This window comes from Melospiza georgiana, chromosome 1 (assembly GCF_028018845.1).
Source record: "Melospiza georgiana isolate bMelGeo1 chromosome 1, bMelGeo1.pri, whole genome shotgun sequence".
Lineage (NCBI taxonomy): Eukaryota > Metazoa > Chordata > Aves > Passeriformes > Passerellidae > Melospiza > Melospiza georgiana.
In genome coordinates this window covers 21,733,045-21,747,682 of record NC_080430.1, presented here as the reverse complement: position 1 = coordinate 21,747,682, position 14,638 = coordinate 21,733,045, and the positions used below count along the sequence as shown (strand labels likewise).

Below are 14,638 nucleotides of genomic sequence, written 5' to 3'. Positions count from 1 at the left end.
TTTTTTACTGATAATCCTCTTTGATGCACTAGATATACAATATTTCATCACACAGTTGCTTGACATTACCTGCTCACCAGTGAAGTTCTGGATAAAGGTCAGGTCAGAGGAATTAATAATTGAGACCTGGCAACAGAAGAATAAAGAAAGTTTCAGGCACACATGGAGATGCTACAGCATGACATCACTGCAAAAGAATTTAACACACTAAAAGATGGTCCAAGAAAAAACAGCTTTTTTCTGTCTCACCACAGCTATCCTGTATGGTCCTGAACAAATTGCTAAGATTTCATGACCCTCAGGTTCCCCACGAAAAAAATAGGGAAAAGTATTTCCCTTCCTTGGACATTGAACAACAGCAAATCACAGACTATCAACTAATCAGTGACTAGGCATGAAAACATGAACTTAAAACATAAAGAAGTATACACAGATACATAAATGTATATACATACATATACACACCTTTTTCCTAAAAATTCTACAAACAAGTCCCAGAGACACCAGGAATTTGGGGTCCACAAAACTAGAGAATATGTCTGTGGCTGTGATCTATTTTCCCAGTCAGGTTACTTGTGGAACTTTTTGCCTACAAGTTAAACAGCTGTATTCACAAATGTATATTGTTTTCTCCCTTCACTTCTAACTGCATATCATGACTCTTTGCATCTGGATTTCAGTGTATACACTTACAGCACTGACAGTAAACAATGGATATGAATAATCTGAACTTGCACTCCTCTGCACTGTGGACACAGCACTGCACAAAAATATGCTAACCTGTGGCTGAGCTTAGGTCTGATAACACTCAGTGGGTATAGGGATTCTAGTCAGACTCAGAGCATGTAATTGTAATTGTGGCTGCCTAGTGAAAACAGACTTCAGAAGGGACTAAGTGCTTACCATCCAAAACCCAAACCAGTAAAGGCATTCCAACCCAGCCAGATAAGTCTGAGGGTGAAAGTCAGTGGCAGTTTTCCCTGATTTGAAAGATTTGTATGAAGGAGACAGAAAATGTAATGTAGCATTTAACCTTACAAATAGCTTAATTGACTTCTTACTATGAAAAACATAAAATGAAGGTCCAGTACATACATAGCCAAAGTTCTGTGCACCCCTTGGGACTCCAGCAACCAGCTCTGAAAGGATAAATGATCAACAGTGAACTGGTTTTGCAATCTGAGCTGTACATTCAAGATATATCCCACACCACTTAAAACTTCCTTGATACATATTTCAAATCCCTTAGGATCTGTATCTGAAAGACTTGTAAATCACTTCAAGCCATAATTTCATAGGATTGTAGCATTCATTCGGTTCATTTACTTGCACAAAATATTTCAGTCTGACTTTTGACCCATTCATTTCTGTTTAGCATTGCTTAGCATAGCACAGTATAATAAAGTTCTTGGTAGAATTCAGCCTGCTACCTGACAGTTGTGTACTGATGGAACAAGAATTAGTTATGGCATCACATACTAGAGCACAGAAGCTAAACAGAACTGTCCTTACAAATACTTCTTTTCTTTTTGCCTACCAACAGTTTGTCTCATCCATTATTTCACTTGATGCCATGTAAGTGCTTGACAAATTCTGCCCAGTCTATCTAAAAGCATTGCAAGGAAATTTTTGTGAGTGGCACTGGAAGGATCCACTGAATAAGAACATTAAACATTAGACCTATCTGCCTTCTAGGAGTAATTTTGCTCAATGACAAAATCTTAAACAACTAGTAGAAAAAATGAGTAAAAAAAAGATGGAAGAAGCAAAGTCTCAGCCTGCAGTAATGCAGCCTCATTAGGATATCCATATCAGAAGACAGCAGCAGGAAGTTCAGATAACAGAGCACCTCAGCCACCTGCTTGTACTGACCAAGCCTTCCTCTGTTCCTCACTCATGCACTCCCCTCTGACTGAATGTGTTTGCTCAAGGGGAAGGGGAGGTACTAATGAAAGCCTGAACATGGCACAGGATGAATCTCGAGTCAGCCAACTATGCAATATTTCTGTGCCAGTCATTCACATGAAATCAAATTCAAAAATCATCCATTATAGAACTCTGAGTATGCATTTAAAAAGCAGCCAAAGATGTAGCCTGCCATTACTGGGATACCTCTTTTTACACGTTATAATGCTTGGCTCAAAAGTGTGTGGTTTTGGATTTAGTTTTTGAATCCTTCATAATGCAGGACAGGCAACTTTAACTGCAGAGGGGGTTAAGCAGCAGCAGTTCTGGAGCACTGGGTTCACTTGTGGAAATGTACTATGTCCCTACTGGCTTTGTGAGTCTGGACTACAGAGCTGTTCAGCCACTCAAGAGTGTCTCCCCTTATGGAATTCAAAGTTTTGTGTTACTTTAATTCTGTTATGCTATACTGTCTCAGGAAAGAGCTGTCTCTGAGAATACAGAGTACAGACAGCTTAAGTCTCACCAGCATTTCAAATGCATAATAGGTATGTTCCTGTTCAGAGACCCAAAACAAGGAATTTAGTCTAAAGTCCATGGCCATATGGTTTTTATTCAAGTACACAGGTGCTTACCTTGTTCAGAATCCCCAGTAAATTCCCCAGCAGCCACTGAGTATCCTGTTTAAAGATAAATTTAAAAAAACAACCCAACCTGATAAACCAATTTCTTTCAAAAAATATGCAAGGAACATCAGATTTGTCTGTTCAATGGATCTGCTGAATGCAAGTTTTCTAACATTAGTATACTAAAACTGTGTGGAGAAAAGGAAAATTGTTTATCACACTACTATGACTAAATTAACGTTAGGTTCGAATGTATAAGAAATTGATCCCTCTTCTCCAAAAACGAGCTTCTAAATCAATAATATTTACTAATTCATCTGAAAAAAAATCCACTAGGTACTATAGTGTTTTGCCCTAATAGCTATTGACACAATTCAGGTCTTCATTATTGTACTGTAATGTGTGAATGTCCTGGCTGAGCTTTATATGGAAAACAGATTTCCAAAGATGGAGTAAAACACCTCTTGGAGCTTTAGTAAACCTGTGAGATAGTAACTACTGTCACAGTAAAGAAAGACTTCTGGATTGTATCAGGGACTTTAATTTCAAATCCATGGGAAACAGTGCAAGGACACACCTTCAAATTCCACTGGATCTCTTCTATAACTGTGTGAAGAAAAACCTGCCTTACATGCAGAGACATGTCAGCATCAATAAATTCTTAGAGATCTGTACTAATAAGTAGATAAGGAGCCTTTTTTCTATTAATTACATAAAATCTTCAAATTTACTTCTTTTATTGCTTACTTCATTTGTATCTTTTAAATATCATTGCAAATAAATTGGGTATTTGTGTAGTACTGTACAAAATACCACAGAACTGGATTTAAATTTATCTAATAAAAATTGAAATTGTCTTTAATTACATTAAGTTCAATCCATCATCTTGTAATGAAAAAATACATAAATGGAAAGATTTTGTATTTCTGCCTAATTATTTAAGATCAAATAATAAGAACCCTAACAAGCCATTCAAGATCTCAACCTTCAAATCCTGTTGCTGTGCATCATTTTAAGAATGTTAGTAATGTCACTGAAGCAACCAGCAACTTACAGATTTGCGGTTGGGTTAAGGCAAAACATGTTCAAATCCTCTCACAACTGAGACAATAGTAATGTAGGGCTTGTTTTCATACTTATGTAAAGATTCACCCTTTTAGAATATATTGCTAACTCATACAGAACTCTGCTTACCCATGTAATTGTCATCATACGAGGGTGGTGCCACTCCTGTTTGCTTCTCTCGTGCCAGTTTCCTCAGAATATCCTTGAAGGAATAATTTGCAATGATGTCTGCAACACTTGCTGTGATTACCTGACCTGGATTCAAACAGCTTCATAAATGAAAGGGACCTAAAAGAGGGCCAGATTCTATAAAACAGGGCTAGCAGAACACCTGAACAGAGCAGAAAGGAGCCTAGTACCACACAAAGAGCAGATAACTCCTCTCAAGCTTTCTCCATTATTACCCTGGAAGTCTCAAGAGTATACATAAATCATTAAAACAAGGCACTGAAACTCTATTGAACCATTACTCAAACACCTTCAGATCCATTTCAATCTACTAACTCAAACTAAAGTCACTGCACTGTACAAATAGAGTAGACCAATGAAAGCAATTTCTCAATGGAGAATTCAAAGCTATGAATTCCCTACTATCACAATCAATTAGATCTTGAAAAAAAAAATGTAAAAACACACATCAAAGAGGCTGACAGTGGGCAAGCTGGTAGAGAGAGGCTGGGAATCAGCTACATCATACATGTAAGAACAGGTTAAAACAAAAATAACCCCTTAATTCTTTACCAAAAAACTTCAGGGTTTATCTACACAAGAAACTGCATCTCGGAACCCGCAGTGATGCCACAAATGAAATTAAAATCCCTGTAGATAGTTATAAAGCTTGTGTTCAAAAATGAACAGTAACAAACATTTTTTAAAATAGTATATTTGCTCTGCAAATACTAGCAATTTTTAAACCTGCAGTATTTCTCGGGAAAAATTAAACTTAGTAATTAAATTACAAATATACTAAAATGCCAACATAAAAATTGTTATTTGCATTTGTTTAACTTCCTGGATTTTCCAACCACCCACATCCTGGATTTTCATCGCTTATTTTTATGCTCAGTTGCTTGTTAAACAATTCTTTTGATTTACATTTGTTGAAAATAAGATCAGAGACTGGTTATCTTAAACCAAAAAAACCAGTGCAAATCTAGAACAACAATAATTTCTCCTTCACTTCTTAGCTCCAGTTAACCAGCCAGATGAACATACCTTGCCAATAAAAACTACCGGGCCCGCCTACTATCAGGTCTCCATTCTACAAAAAGCAGAATTAAATAAAATTACACAACAAAAGAACAAAATTACACAACAAAAGAACAAAATTACACAACAAAAGAAAAAAAAAAACACAGCAAAATTAAGCATGCATGGGAAAAAAAGCAATTTAAATGACCAAAACAATATCAGAATCATGATAAAGGAGAATAGCCATGGTCAAGGAAAGGATGTAGGTACATAGATGTGCAGGACAATCCACAGTTAAAAAAAAGTCAAAATCACGCTATGCATCTGCACTTGAATGAAAACCATTTATTTTACCACTTATTTCACAAAATGCTGCTTAATTGTAAAAAAACAAAGTTAACAGAAAAGAGGGTGCTCCAATTCAATGAATACAGTAATGTTTTAGAGAGAATTATACAAGGCAGCTGCAGAACGCTCAAAAGAGTGGCAATGGTCAGGTCAAAGTTACCTGAAGCCCTGATGCTGTAAATAATGGCCCAGATAACAACAATCACACAAAGTTTATCCTTTCTTCCACAACATTGTTACTGGACCCCCTTGGCATTTGAGAAAATCTAGTCCTTTCCCTTAGGTACTTTCATCCCCACATGAGCATGGTTTTACTCAATGACTAGTCTGCCACCAAAAGCATCCTTTGGTTATTTTTGTGGATGTGACAGCCAGAAAACTAGATAACTTTTCTCAGAATCAGCCTGGGAGACTTTAGGGAGCTGGAGATAAATAATGACAGCTTATTATTAAAAACAACCTGCAGGTGTTGTATTCCTACTATCTGTTTTCTTACAATTTTCAAATATTGTTTATGAAAGGGCATCTTGTTAATTAGCCAATAAGGTGAAATGTATTAACTAAATGACCAATCAGCCCACTTGCATTGGAACAGTGTCTAAAAAGGAGCAGTCCAAAATAAATGGGTGCTATATCCTACTCAGCCTTCTGATGCTTTGTGTCATTTCTCACTAAACAGTGACATATTTTAACTTTTTAAAACTAATTGGTGCCTGTCCCACTCCTTCCTGAAAGTCAAGTAAAGCATTTTGAGTGGGATAGACTGAGATAGAAGCATATAGAAGTTTTTGCCTAATTATCTGTTAAGCTAGACTGAGACAAAGTGGAATGCTGCAGAGAAAAGCAGGTGCTGATTGAGTATTTCTTTTTATTAATGAAACAAGAAAGTTTGATTCTTGAAAAGAACTTGCAACAACTTCACAAAAGTTTCCATATCCAACAGCATGGAGATAAACTCATGATCACTGAGATAGCACTTGAGCCCTGCAGATATATCATAATGACATTTGGTCAAAATACTTCAGAAGCAGAATCTCACCTTGTAAAAATCCAAGCTGAAACCTGCTTGACAAAAGCCTTGTCCTTCAGGATCTGCATTGCCTGCAATTATGAAGGAAGAAGCATTTTATTGATTTTAGTGCATGTGGAAGATAACACAGATACTCCTGGAGCTGTAACACTATGAAATGTAACACTGCCAAAATATGTGAAAATGTGTATTATTTTTTAGAAGGGGCAGAGCAACTCAAGACCTTCTGCAAGACTCCAGTCACGCAGTCCCTTGTGAACATTTTGAAAAACAGAATCTGCTACTTGGGACTTTCTCCTCCCACTGCCAAGAAAGGACCCTTGAAACAACCATCAAGGATTCAGTTTTAATTTAGCTGGAGATAAAAAAGTAAAAAAACTCAACAAGATTGTAGAATGCTCATCACAGTCTGATCTGTCATAAATACAAAAATAAGTGTTTACTCTAAGGTGTTCTCAAAAAACCTTGATACAGTGTAAGGGTCAGGATGCGTACATGGAAAAACAACTTTCCTGTTTCTGGCTACTTCTATTTCTATTCTCCAAATCCTTATATAATTGTGCAAAGTGTGTTGCCCTGCATCTTATGGCAATTCTGTGTGTGCCAGAAGACTGCAGGAGTGCAAAACTGAGAGTAGGAAGGGCTTGAACTCTCTCTTCGAACAACATAAGCCTTTCCCAAAGGCCCAGTGAGACATCAGTCCATCCATAAATCAGATCTAAAGGACACCTTTTCTTACAGATTCAGCTTCTTTCTGTGCCTGTCCATGCAGAGACAAGGATTAGCCTTTAAAAGGAAGATACAACAAAACTCTGCTTAAAGCCCTACTACAATAGGCATAGAATGCTGAACAAGATGAATGACTGATAATAACCTAATGTGGTATTTTCTGCAGACTTCTAGGTGGCTGAATCTGCTTCAAAATATGGATGTGGTTTATCTCTATTCCGCAAGAAGCAAGGCCCAGAGACAGCTACCACATGCTCAGAACAGCACAGAAAAGAGTGTGGAACAGCAGTGTTAATGTGCATGGCTTTCTTCCATGCTGAAAGCTCTTCACAAATGAGCTCTTGTGGATGATATTGGCATGAGCAATGACACAGGCTTGTGTGTTTCCATGCAGGGTCTGATCTTCAAATCATGACCTTGTGATGAGACATTTATACTCAGCATAAGTATGAATAATTGGTTTAATATGCTGTCTGGTTCTTATCTAGATCTGTTTGCTATGTTTTAAAGCCACAAAAATTGAACCAATTATAGCTCATTACTATAACTGCACACACTTCATTTACTTAGTTTCTCCTCTTTCAAGGAATTATACAATAAAGCATCCAATTATAGGCATATAGTTTAATGTTAATTTTTACTTACACCCTCATTCAATGCAATAACATCATACAATAATCTGCATTCAATCAAGACTCAGTGGTGTGAAGACTGAAAGAATCAACACACTCAGTGCAAAATCAATTCCTTCATCCAGGACTGCTCATATTAATACCTACTGTTGCGACAAGGTGAATATTCAGCATAGGCACTGAAGTTCTGGATTGCTACATAGCAGGTGCCAACAGGGTCCTTCTCAGGGCTGTCTTTAAGGGTTCTCCAATGATACAGAGGAGCACAAGCCTATAAAAACAGAAACACAAATCAGAAGACACACATACTTTCACACACTCTTGCATTTGGCAAATGTAATTTTTAATAGTCTGTGTACAAGGATTCTCTCTCGTGTTGGATCATTCACATAGCAATGATGACAGAAGAAAATGCAGGATAACTGCTTCATATAATTTCATTATAAATTTTCATTGAAAAGCACACTGATGTTTCACTTATAGCCCTTGGCAGGTGAAATCGTTCAGGGACTCCAAGTCACATTTAAGCCATGTTACAAATACTCTCTAGGTCTGCTTCACAAGTAATACCTTTGCTCTATTACTGCTCATTGCACAGGAGCTGATCCCATAATTTAAGATGCATATCATATATATGTGGCTGAAGGCAATCCCAGTTCTGTCCTCGTATGTTCTAAGATAATTGGTGTAGCAGCAGAACTGACTCCACTCAGCAGGAGATTTGTCAGGTTGTTGTCATATGGTTAATCACAATCATCTGAGTGTCTGCCTGGTAATAACCCCTTATAACCTGGTTCAATTCTTCATAGACAGCATACAGTTACAAGGCATTCAACAGGCTGAGAGAATAGTTTTGTGCTAAGGAAGCTTTGGCTAGATATTAATCTTCCACGTTACAGCAATGGTGTTACAAACATGACAAAGATAAAAAATATACAACTTGTGTAGAGAGAAGCGTTATCTTTTTTGAAGGTAATCCAGATAATTAGAAATATAAGAACAATGAGCTCTCAGGACTGCAAGTAATTCCTCACGGTTTCCTGTGCCCTGAAACCTTTCATTGCCTGGGAGCATGAAGACACTACCTCTACCTGCAACCTTGCCTCTCTAGGATGCAAATAAATCCTTCATTCATGTCCTGTCTTGTCCTGCTCTTTCAATTACAAAGCTGTCTACCTCTGGCAAGGTATTGCCACTGTTTACAATATTGTATTAGCCTTCATTCAGCAATCAGTACTAGCTGCATGAACCACAGCGCTACTCAGAGCTTACCACCAGCCAGAGCTTGTGGAGCAATGGCCCAAGGAGCAGGGACACCTCACACACCCCTGCCTAGGAAACCTTGCATATTGAAACAGAGAGCACAACCAGAGTGCAGCAAAGAGCAGTCTGTGTCCTGTGGGGGTGATTTTAGGTACAGCTGACATCAAGCCAAATGGATTGAAACAAGAACAATATAAACTGAGTTAATGCAGTTTACTATTAAAAATGTAGCTTAAAAAACAAGCTCCTGACAGTTTGATGACATTTTCTCAGCCTACAAAGCTTAACAGACAAAGCTTTCCAGCTCTGTTGTCCAATTTTTTTTTTGCCTGGAAAGTGTTGACTATACCTCACTTTCAGATTCTGAGAAGAGCTACCCCAAATAAATGAAATTTGGTCACTACAGACACAGCACATCTGTTGGAGATGAGTTTTTCTTATCACTTGACTAAGATTTCACAAATGGTGGCAAAGAATTATTTTATTTCAATTTGTGAATTTTTTAGTAGAATACAGAAAATGAAAAATGTTCATCTATTTTTAGAATTTTTTAGAATTTTTATGTTTACTTAGCTCTGTAACACAATAGGGTGATGTTTTACTCACTACTGGTTTCATTTCAAAATCCTTCTGTAGGTTAACTACAAGGCATTCAATATAAGGGAAAGCATTTCCTTTCAATACTTACTCCCTTATGACTACTTTTTAAGTAGTAATTGGAAGTTTTAATCAAATCCCAAGGTAAATTTTTGTTTGGTAATTGCAAAAACAAGTAAAACTAATGACCAAACCAATTATTCTTGTCACAATTACTTCAGTGCTGTTTTTAATGTAAACCTTAATGCAACTGTAAATATAAAATGCCTATGTATAAGCAGCATCACCAGCACTTCACTAGGCAATAAAAATACCTGCCCACTGCTAAGCACCTATCAATACAGGTAAAACATTTAGTGAAACTGGAGAGGAGATACTGCATCAATTTGATAGCCATCTCGATTTGGAGCTGTTTTTATCAGCTTTTTTTGCAGCTGTGTCACCATCACTATGAGACAGATCTTCAAAACAATGTAAATGTGACAAAAGAGATAAGTGTTTTCCTAACTGAACATTAGCAGAGGTTCTTGGCTTTCAAAACATTTCATGACATTCAAATACATGCAATTCACTACATTGTGTTTAACATTCCAGATATATCTTCATAATACCAAATATTTTATAGCAGACAGCTATCAATTCCTGTGCATCTCTGAAATATGTCTCTTATCTGTTAAAAAAATATCATTCACTTCCACAACAATATGACATTCTGCTGTTTTCACATGGCAGCAGGATCACCTTCACTAGATCAGTTCAACCTGATTTTATAAGTTGCTTTTGTTTTTTGAATTATATACATCCTCTGTTTTATAATTCATGCATAGTCAGAAAGTTATTTCCTTAATGTACACATAGAAAGCCATTAAACATATACATTTGAGAAAATTTAACACTATTTCCAAGTTAATATCAAATGCATAAGACTTACCACAACTTTCTCTTTATGAGCTTTGACTGTTGCCCCAAACCACTGATTTGTCTTAAATTCAATAGGTTCCCTGGTGCCATTGACTTTAATTTTTCTGTTGTCTGACAAAGAAAGAAGCACTATGTTGACACTTTATTTTTAACACAAGTGAAGAGATTAACAGATATATTACATTGCATTCACTTGTCATCATCCAACCCATTCAATAGGAAATTGACTTTTTAGTATCACTTAACCTTTTCACTAGTCAGCCAAAACCAGCTTAAATTCACACATGAAAATTCAAAATAATAACACTTAAACTTTAGAAAAGAATACAGAGGACTAGAGTAAGAAATGCTGTGTTTCCCCTTGAGGGGAAAAAAAAAGTTTACTTGGAATTTGTGATGAAGAATGAACAAGAATCTACAAAAATAGGTGAAAAGCCCTAATAAGTTTTCTCAGATGTAGTAGAAACTTTCCTTGTAAAAAGCATGTTCCGTAATTAGATTTTGTCAAACAAATGACATTTCTCAGCATGCTTATTCAAAGACCAACACTACAGATAGCAAAGGACTTAGTTTTTAACAGAATTACATGTGTACACACTGTCACAAGAGACAGCTTCCTAATGTTGCTTTAAATGCACTCTTGCAGATGTCAGCATAAGAGAAGCCATCTGGGCAAAGATTCAGGCCAATTATAATGCATTTCAGGTTTTAATAAAAAGCAGACATCCCTTCCCTTCACCCTCAGTTCTCTGAAGTAAACTGATTTCCCATATGTTCATGAGCTATGCTCTTCCCTTACCAGTCATCCCTAATGAACTTTTCAATTTATACATAAGAAGGGCATTACTCCTACCCCCTTGTATCTGCATTCCCTTATGTTTGTTTCTGGTTCATGTCAGGAGGGATTTCAGAAGAATCAATCCTTTTTGGTCACTTGAAGTCTAAGTGAAAATAAAACCACATACTGTATACCTTGGAATGTTAAAAAAAATAGTGTCAGATCAGATTCTAAGGATTTATATACTTTTTAAATAACTGAGAAAAAATACAACTAACATTTTAAAAAGTCAACACTCCTTGGTATTTGCCCAGTAGGAATACAGGAGATACCTGAATGTTTTCTAGAATGTTAGCTCACCACTGACTTCAGCTTATGGTAACCTCATAAATGTTATAAACTGAATTAGAAAGAAAAATGTATCATACTTGTAGAACAAGGGTACTCCATCTCTGTATTTTTTCCCAATAAACATGAAGGAAAGTTGAATGAGAATGAATCTTCTAAAGTCTGAAAGTCTCTAAGTAAACATCTTCCTTCATGCAAGTTTTTGCTTCCATGCTGCACCAATTACAGCAGCTACTGTTGAAGTTCATGCTTAGGGAGATAAATTTCAGGAATATTTAGCTCTTAAAAATTCAAGAAGTATAATTTAAAATTAATCTAAAAATACTAATTTTAAAAATATATTTTGTTGAAGTTAGGCCTGAACATGTGTGGATGTGACACAGCGTATTTGACACAGGGCACGGCAGGCGCTGCCAGCTCCTACCTAGTTGTTGGCAACACTACTTTCAATTATTTTTTCCAGTGAAGTCAGACTCTTTCAGACTTTAAAGATTTCTTTTTTCTTTTTTTAATGCTCCAGCAGATCTGAATATGATCAATGTCCACAGATGGGGTCTTGATACAAACAGAACTTTTGAAGCTTGAAAATCAGCCATGACCAGCTTACAGCTGCCAGTGCAAGCCTGGCTCTGAGGATACTCGTAGCTTGTATTCTAACTTAAAAGGAGCTTGCATTTTCAATCAAAACAATATATTTGTCTATTGGCAAAGTATACCAACATTTGAAAAGAAATTAAATTTTAAAACTTGGACAACCATTTGCAGGATTTATCAAACTACAGCTGAATTTACCAATAAATCTGCAAGAACTGTACATACACACATGCACAATCCCACCTCATTTAGTAGCATGTGGTGTAGTAGGAATCCTTCATCATGTGGCATGGGATTTTCATTATAAAATAATTTGGAAAATATCACAGAAACATAAATTAACAAATAGGGGTTTTTCCCTCTAGATAAATCTTTTTGATAGAAATTTTCTAATCAGTTTTGTTCAGCATCCTTGCTAGAGCTATGGAGTCATATTCCCAGTTTCTGAGGTTGTGCCTTAAAATACAGTTTAGTCTTTTGTATGTAACAACTGATCAGTATTTCAGAATGCTATAAAACCTCTGTCATTATTGTGCCTCGCTGCAATTGTCCATTCCTGAGCTAGTCACCCACTTACATGTGAGGACATGATCTAAGCCACTTCTCTTCCTCCTAAACCAAAACTCTGATGTCAGAAGAATCATGGCCTAAAAGTACCTAAAGTACCTTTTTTTTTTTAAACCAATTGTAAATAGCCCTGGATGACCATTTTAGATTAGACTCAGATAAATGCTATTCATTTACCCACATAAATCCCAATCCAGCTTAAAAAAAACCCCAAATCTGTGTATTTCTCAATATACAGATTGAGAAATATAAGCATCATCTAAGCATTTCAAAAAGTAGCATGTCTGTATCCTGACAAACCATTATATGACAGGGAAATATCTCTCCTTGTGCTATTTATGGGCATCTGAGGCCCACAGGCCAAGTCTATACCATACCTTACCCACAGCTGTATTTCTTTAAGGAGCAAACACTTGGTGGGAATTCAGGTCGCATTCCCATATCATCTTCTGTTCTGGAGAAGAGTGCCTGGCCCCTTTCAGGAAGGAGTCCAGGCTATCTTGTATCATGATATGTGACACTAGAGCAGGAGTACAAGGCAGCAGCTGGGCTGGGCACACAGCGCCTGGGCTGCCCACAGAGAGGTCCAAGGAGTGCCTGAGTACAGCTGGATTGCCTCAGAGCCAGCCCAGGAGCTGCTCCAGACAGTCTCAGTTTGCAGGACTCACAAATTTGGCTTGAGATGCCGCTCTGGCGTCACTCATATAATGATACTGCTTCAGACTGCACTGCAGACTAAGGCCCAGACAACCAGGAGTATGCAAAGAGCAGAGCCTATAAATATAAATTTAGGTATGAGAACATCCTTAAATTGCATTTCAGCAAACCCAAAGCACCTCAATTCTCTACTGCAGGAGCCGTGACTCCTATACATGGTACTGCTCTACAATCCAGCTTCAGAAGCAGCTCTGGAGATACAGAAACATGATGATGAAAACCAGCATTCCTCCACCCAGTTTTTTAGCTGAGGTACCTAGGGGCTACCAAATGGAAAAATAAACAAGTCCCTTACTTTGCCAAAATAGTAATTGGACAAATAGAAAAAATTGAGTTTGGACAGCAAAAAGCAAGTCCATGTTAAGAGCAATAGCACAGATTCACTTGTAGGAATTAAAGCCTGAATCTAGAGCAGGTGTTAGACATTTACACACATTAGAGTAAATTTGGTGCTTTCTATCGGAATTGGTCTCCTCTCAGTCACTAAGCACATCATAAACAGCTTAATAGGCATGAATCAAACATTTCCCTTACCAATATATATTTTTATACTAATTAATACCTGCATAAGAGATGCATGGGCAAATACTGGTAATTACTTAGTGTGATTCATTCAGCTCTTGAAAACTTTAAATAAAAAATGCAGCATCTTTCATAATTTAAAAATACTCAAATGAACAAAAGCAAATCAAGGTGGTGATCATTCAAAGCTTGGACTCCATGATCTCAGAGGTGTTTCCCAGATCTCAGAGGTGTTTCCCAACCTAAATGATTCTGTGATTCTGTGAAAATATTTAATCAAACAACACAGGAAAACAATGCTTCTAGTCAAAGCAAAATACCTATGTAATACACCTGCATCTCTTTCACATAAATTTTCACCATTCTGGAATTTTGAAAAGTATTATGTCTAAATGCTCTGGGTCTATTTGTCTGTATGTCCTGGAAAAACACAGATGTTCATTAACCAGGCATCTGCAACAGGTTGAGCTACAATCTGCCCTCAGATGTGCCTACATCCATGATGGAAAATCTCTTTCAAATACCTGTTTTGATATATCTCTGTATGTATCTATGCACATCCATACATCCATCATATAAAAATATAGTTAAAATATAGTACATGGATTTAATATATTTGTACATGATTATATGTACACAGAGTAGAGGTGAACAATTACCTAAATCTATCCATATTTGTATAAAATGTGAATACAAATGTATAAAACAAACAAATACCTCTAGAAATTTATACAGGTAAAGGAATGTGAATATCCCTGACATGGAGATAAGACTTGGAATGTTATGTACAGTTTTCAGATATCAC

General features: G+C 36.7%; 1 protein-coding gene across 1 annotated transcript in view; it reads right to left on the bottom strand.

The window, feature by feature from the left end:
- The window catches only part of ITGA8 (integrin subunit alpha 8), a 109,785-nt gene that overhangs the window by 87,825 nt on the left and 7,322 nt on the right, over window positions 1-14,638 (bottom strand). Inside the window, exons 3-10 of the mRNA XM_058028536.1 lie at window positions 10,318-10,418; window positions 7,674-7,797; window positions 6,175-6,236; window positions 4,812-4,857; window positions 3,726-3,851; window positions 2,541-2,585; window positions 1,096-1,139; window positions 70-126 (exon numbers count right to left, since the gene is read on the bottom strand). Coding sequence (XP_057884519.1) covers window positions 70-126; window positions 1,096-1,139; window positions 2,541-2,585; window positions 3,726-3,851; window positions 4,812-4,857; window positions 6,175-6,236; window positions 7,674-7,797; window positions 10,318-10,418 — 605 coding nt within the window. The remainder of the gene's footprint in view (window positions 1-69; window positions 127-1,095; window positions 1,140-2,540; window positions 2,586-3,725; window positions 3,852-4,811; window positions 4,858-6,174; window positions 6,237-7,673; window positions 7,798-10,317; window positions 10,419-14,638) is intronic.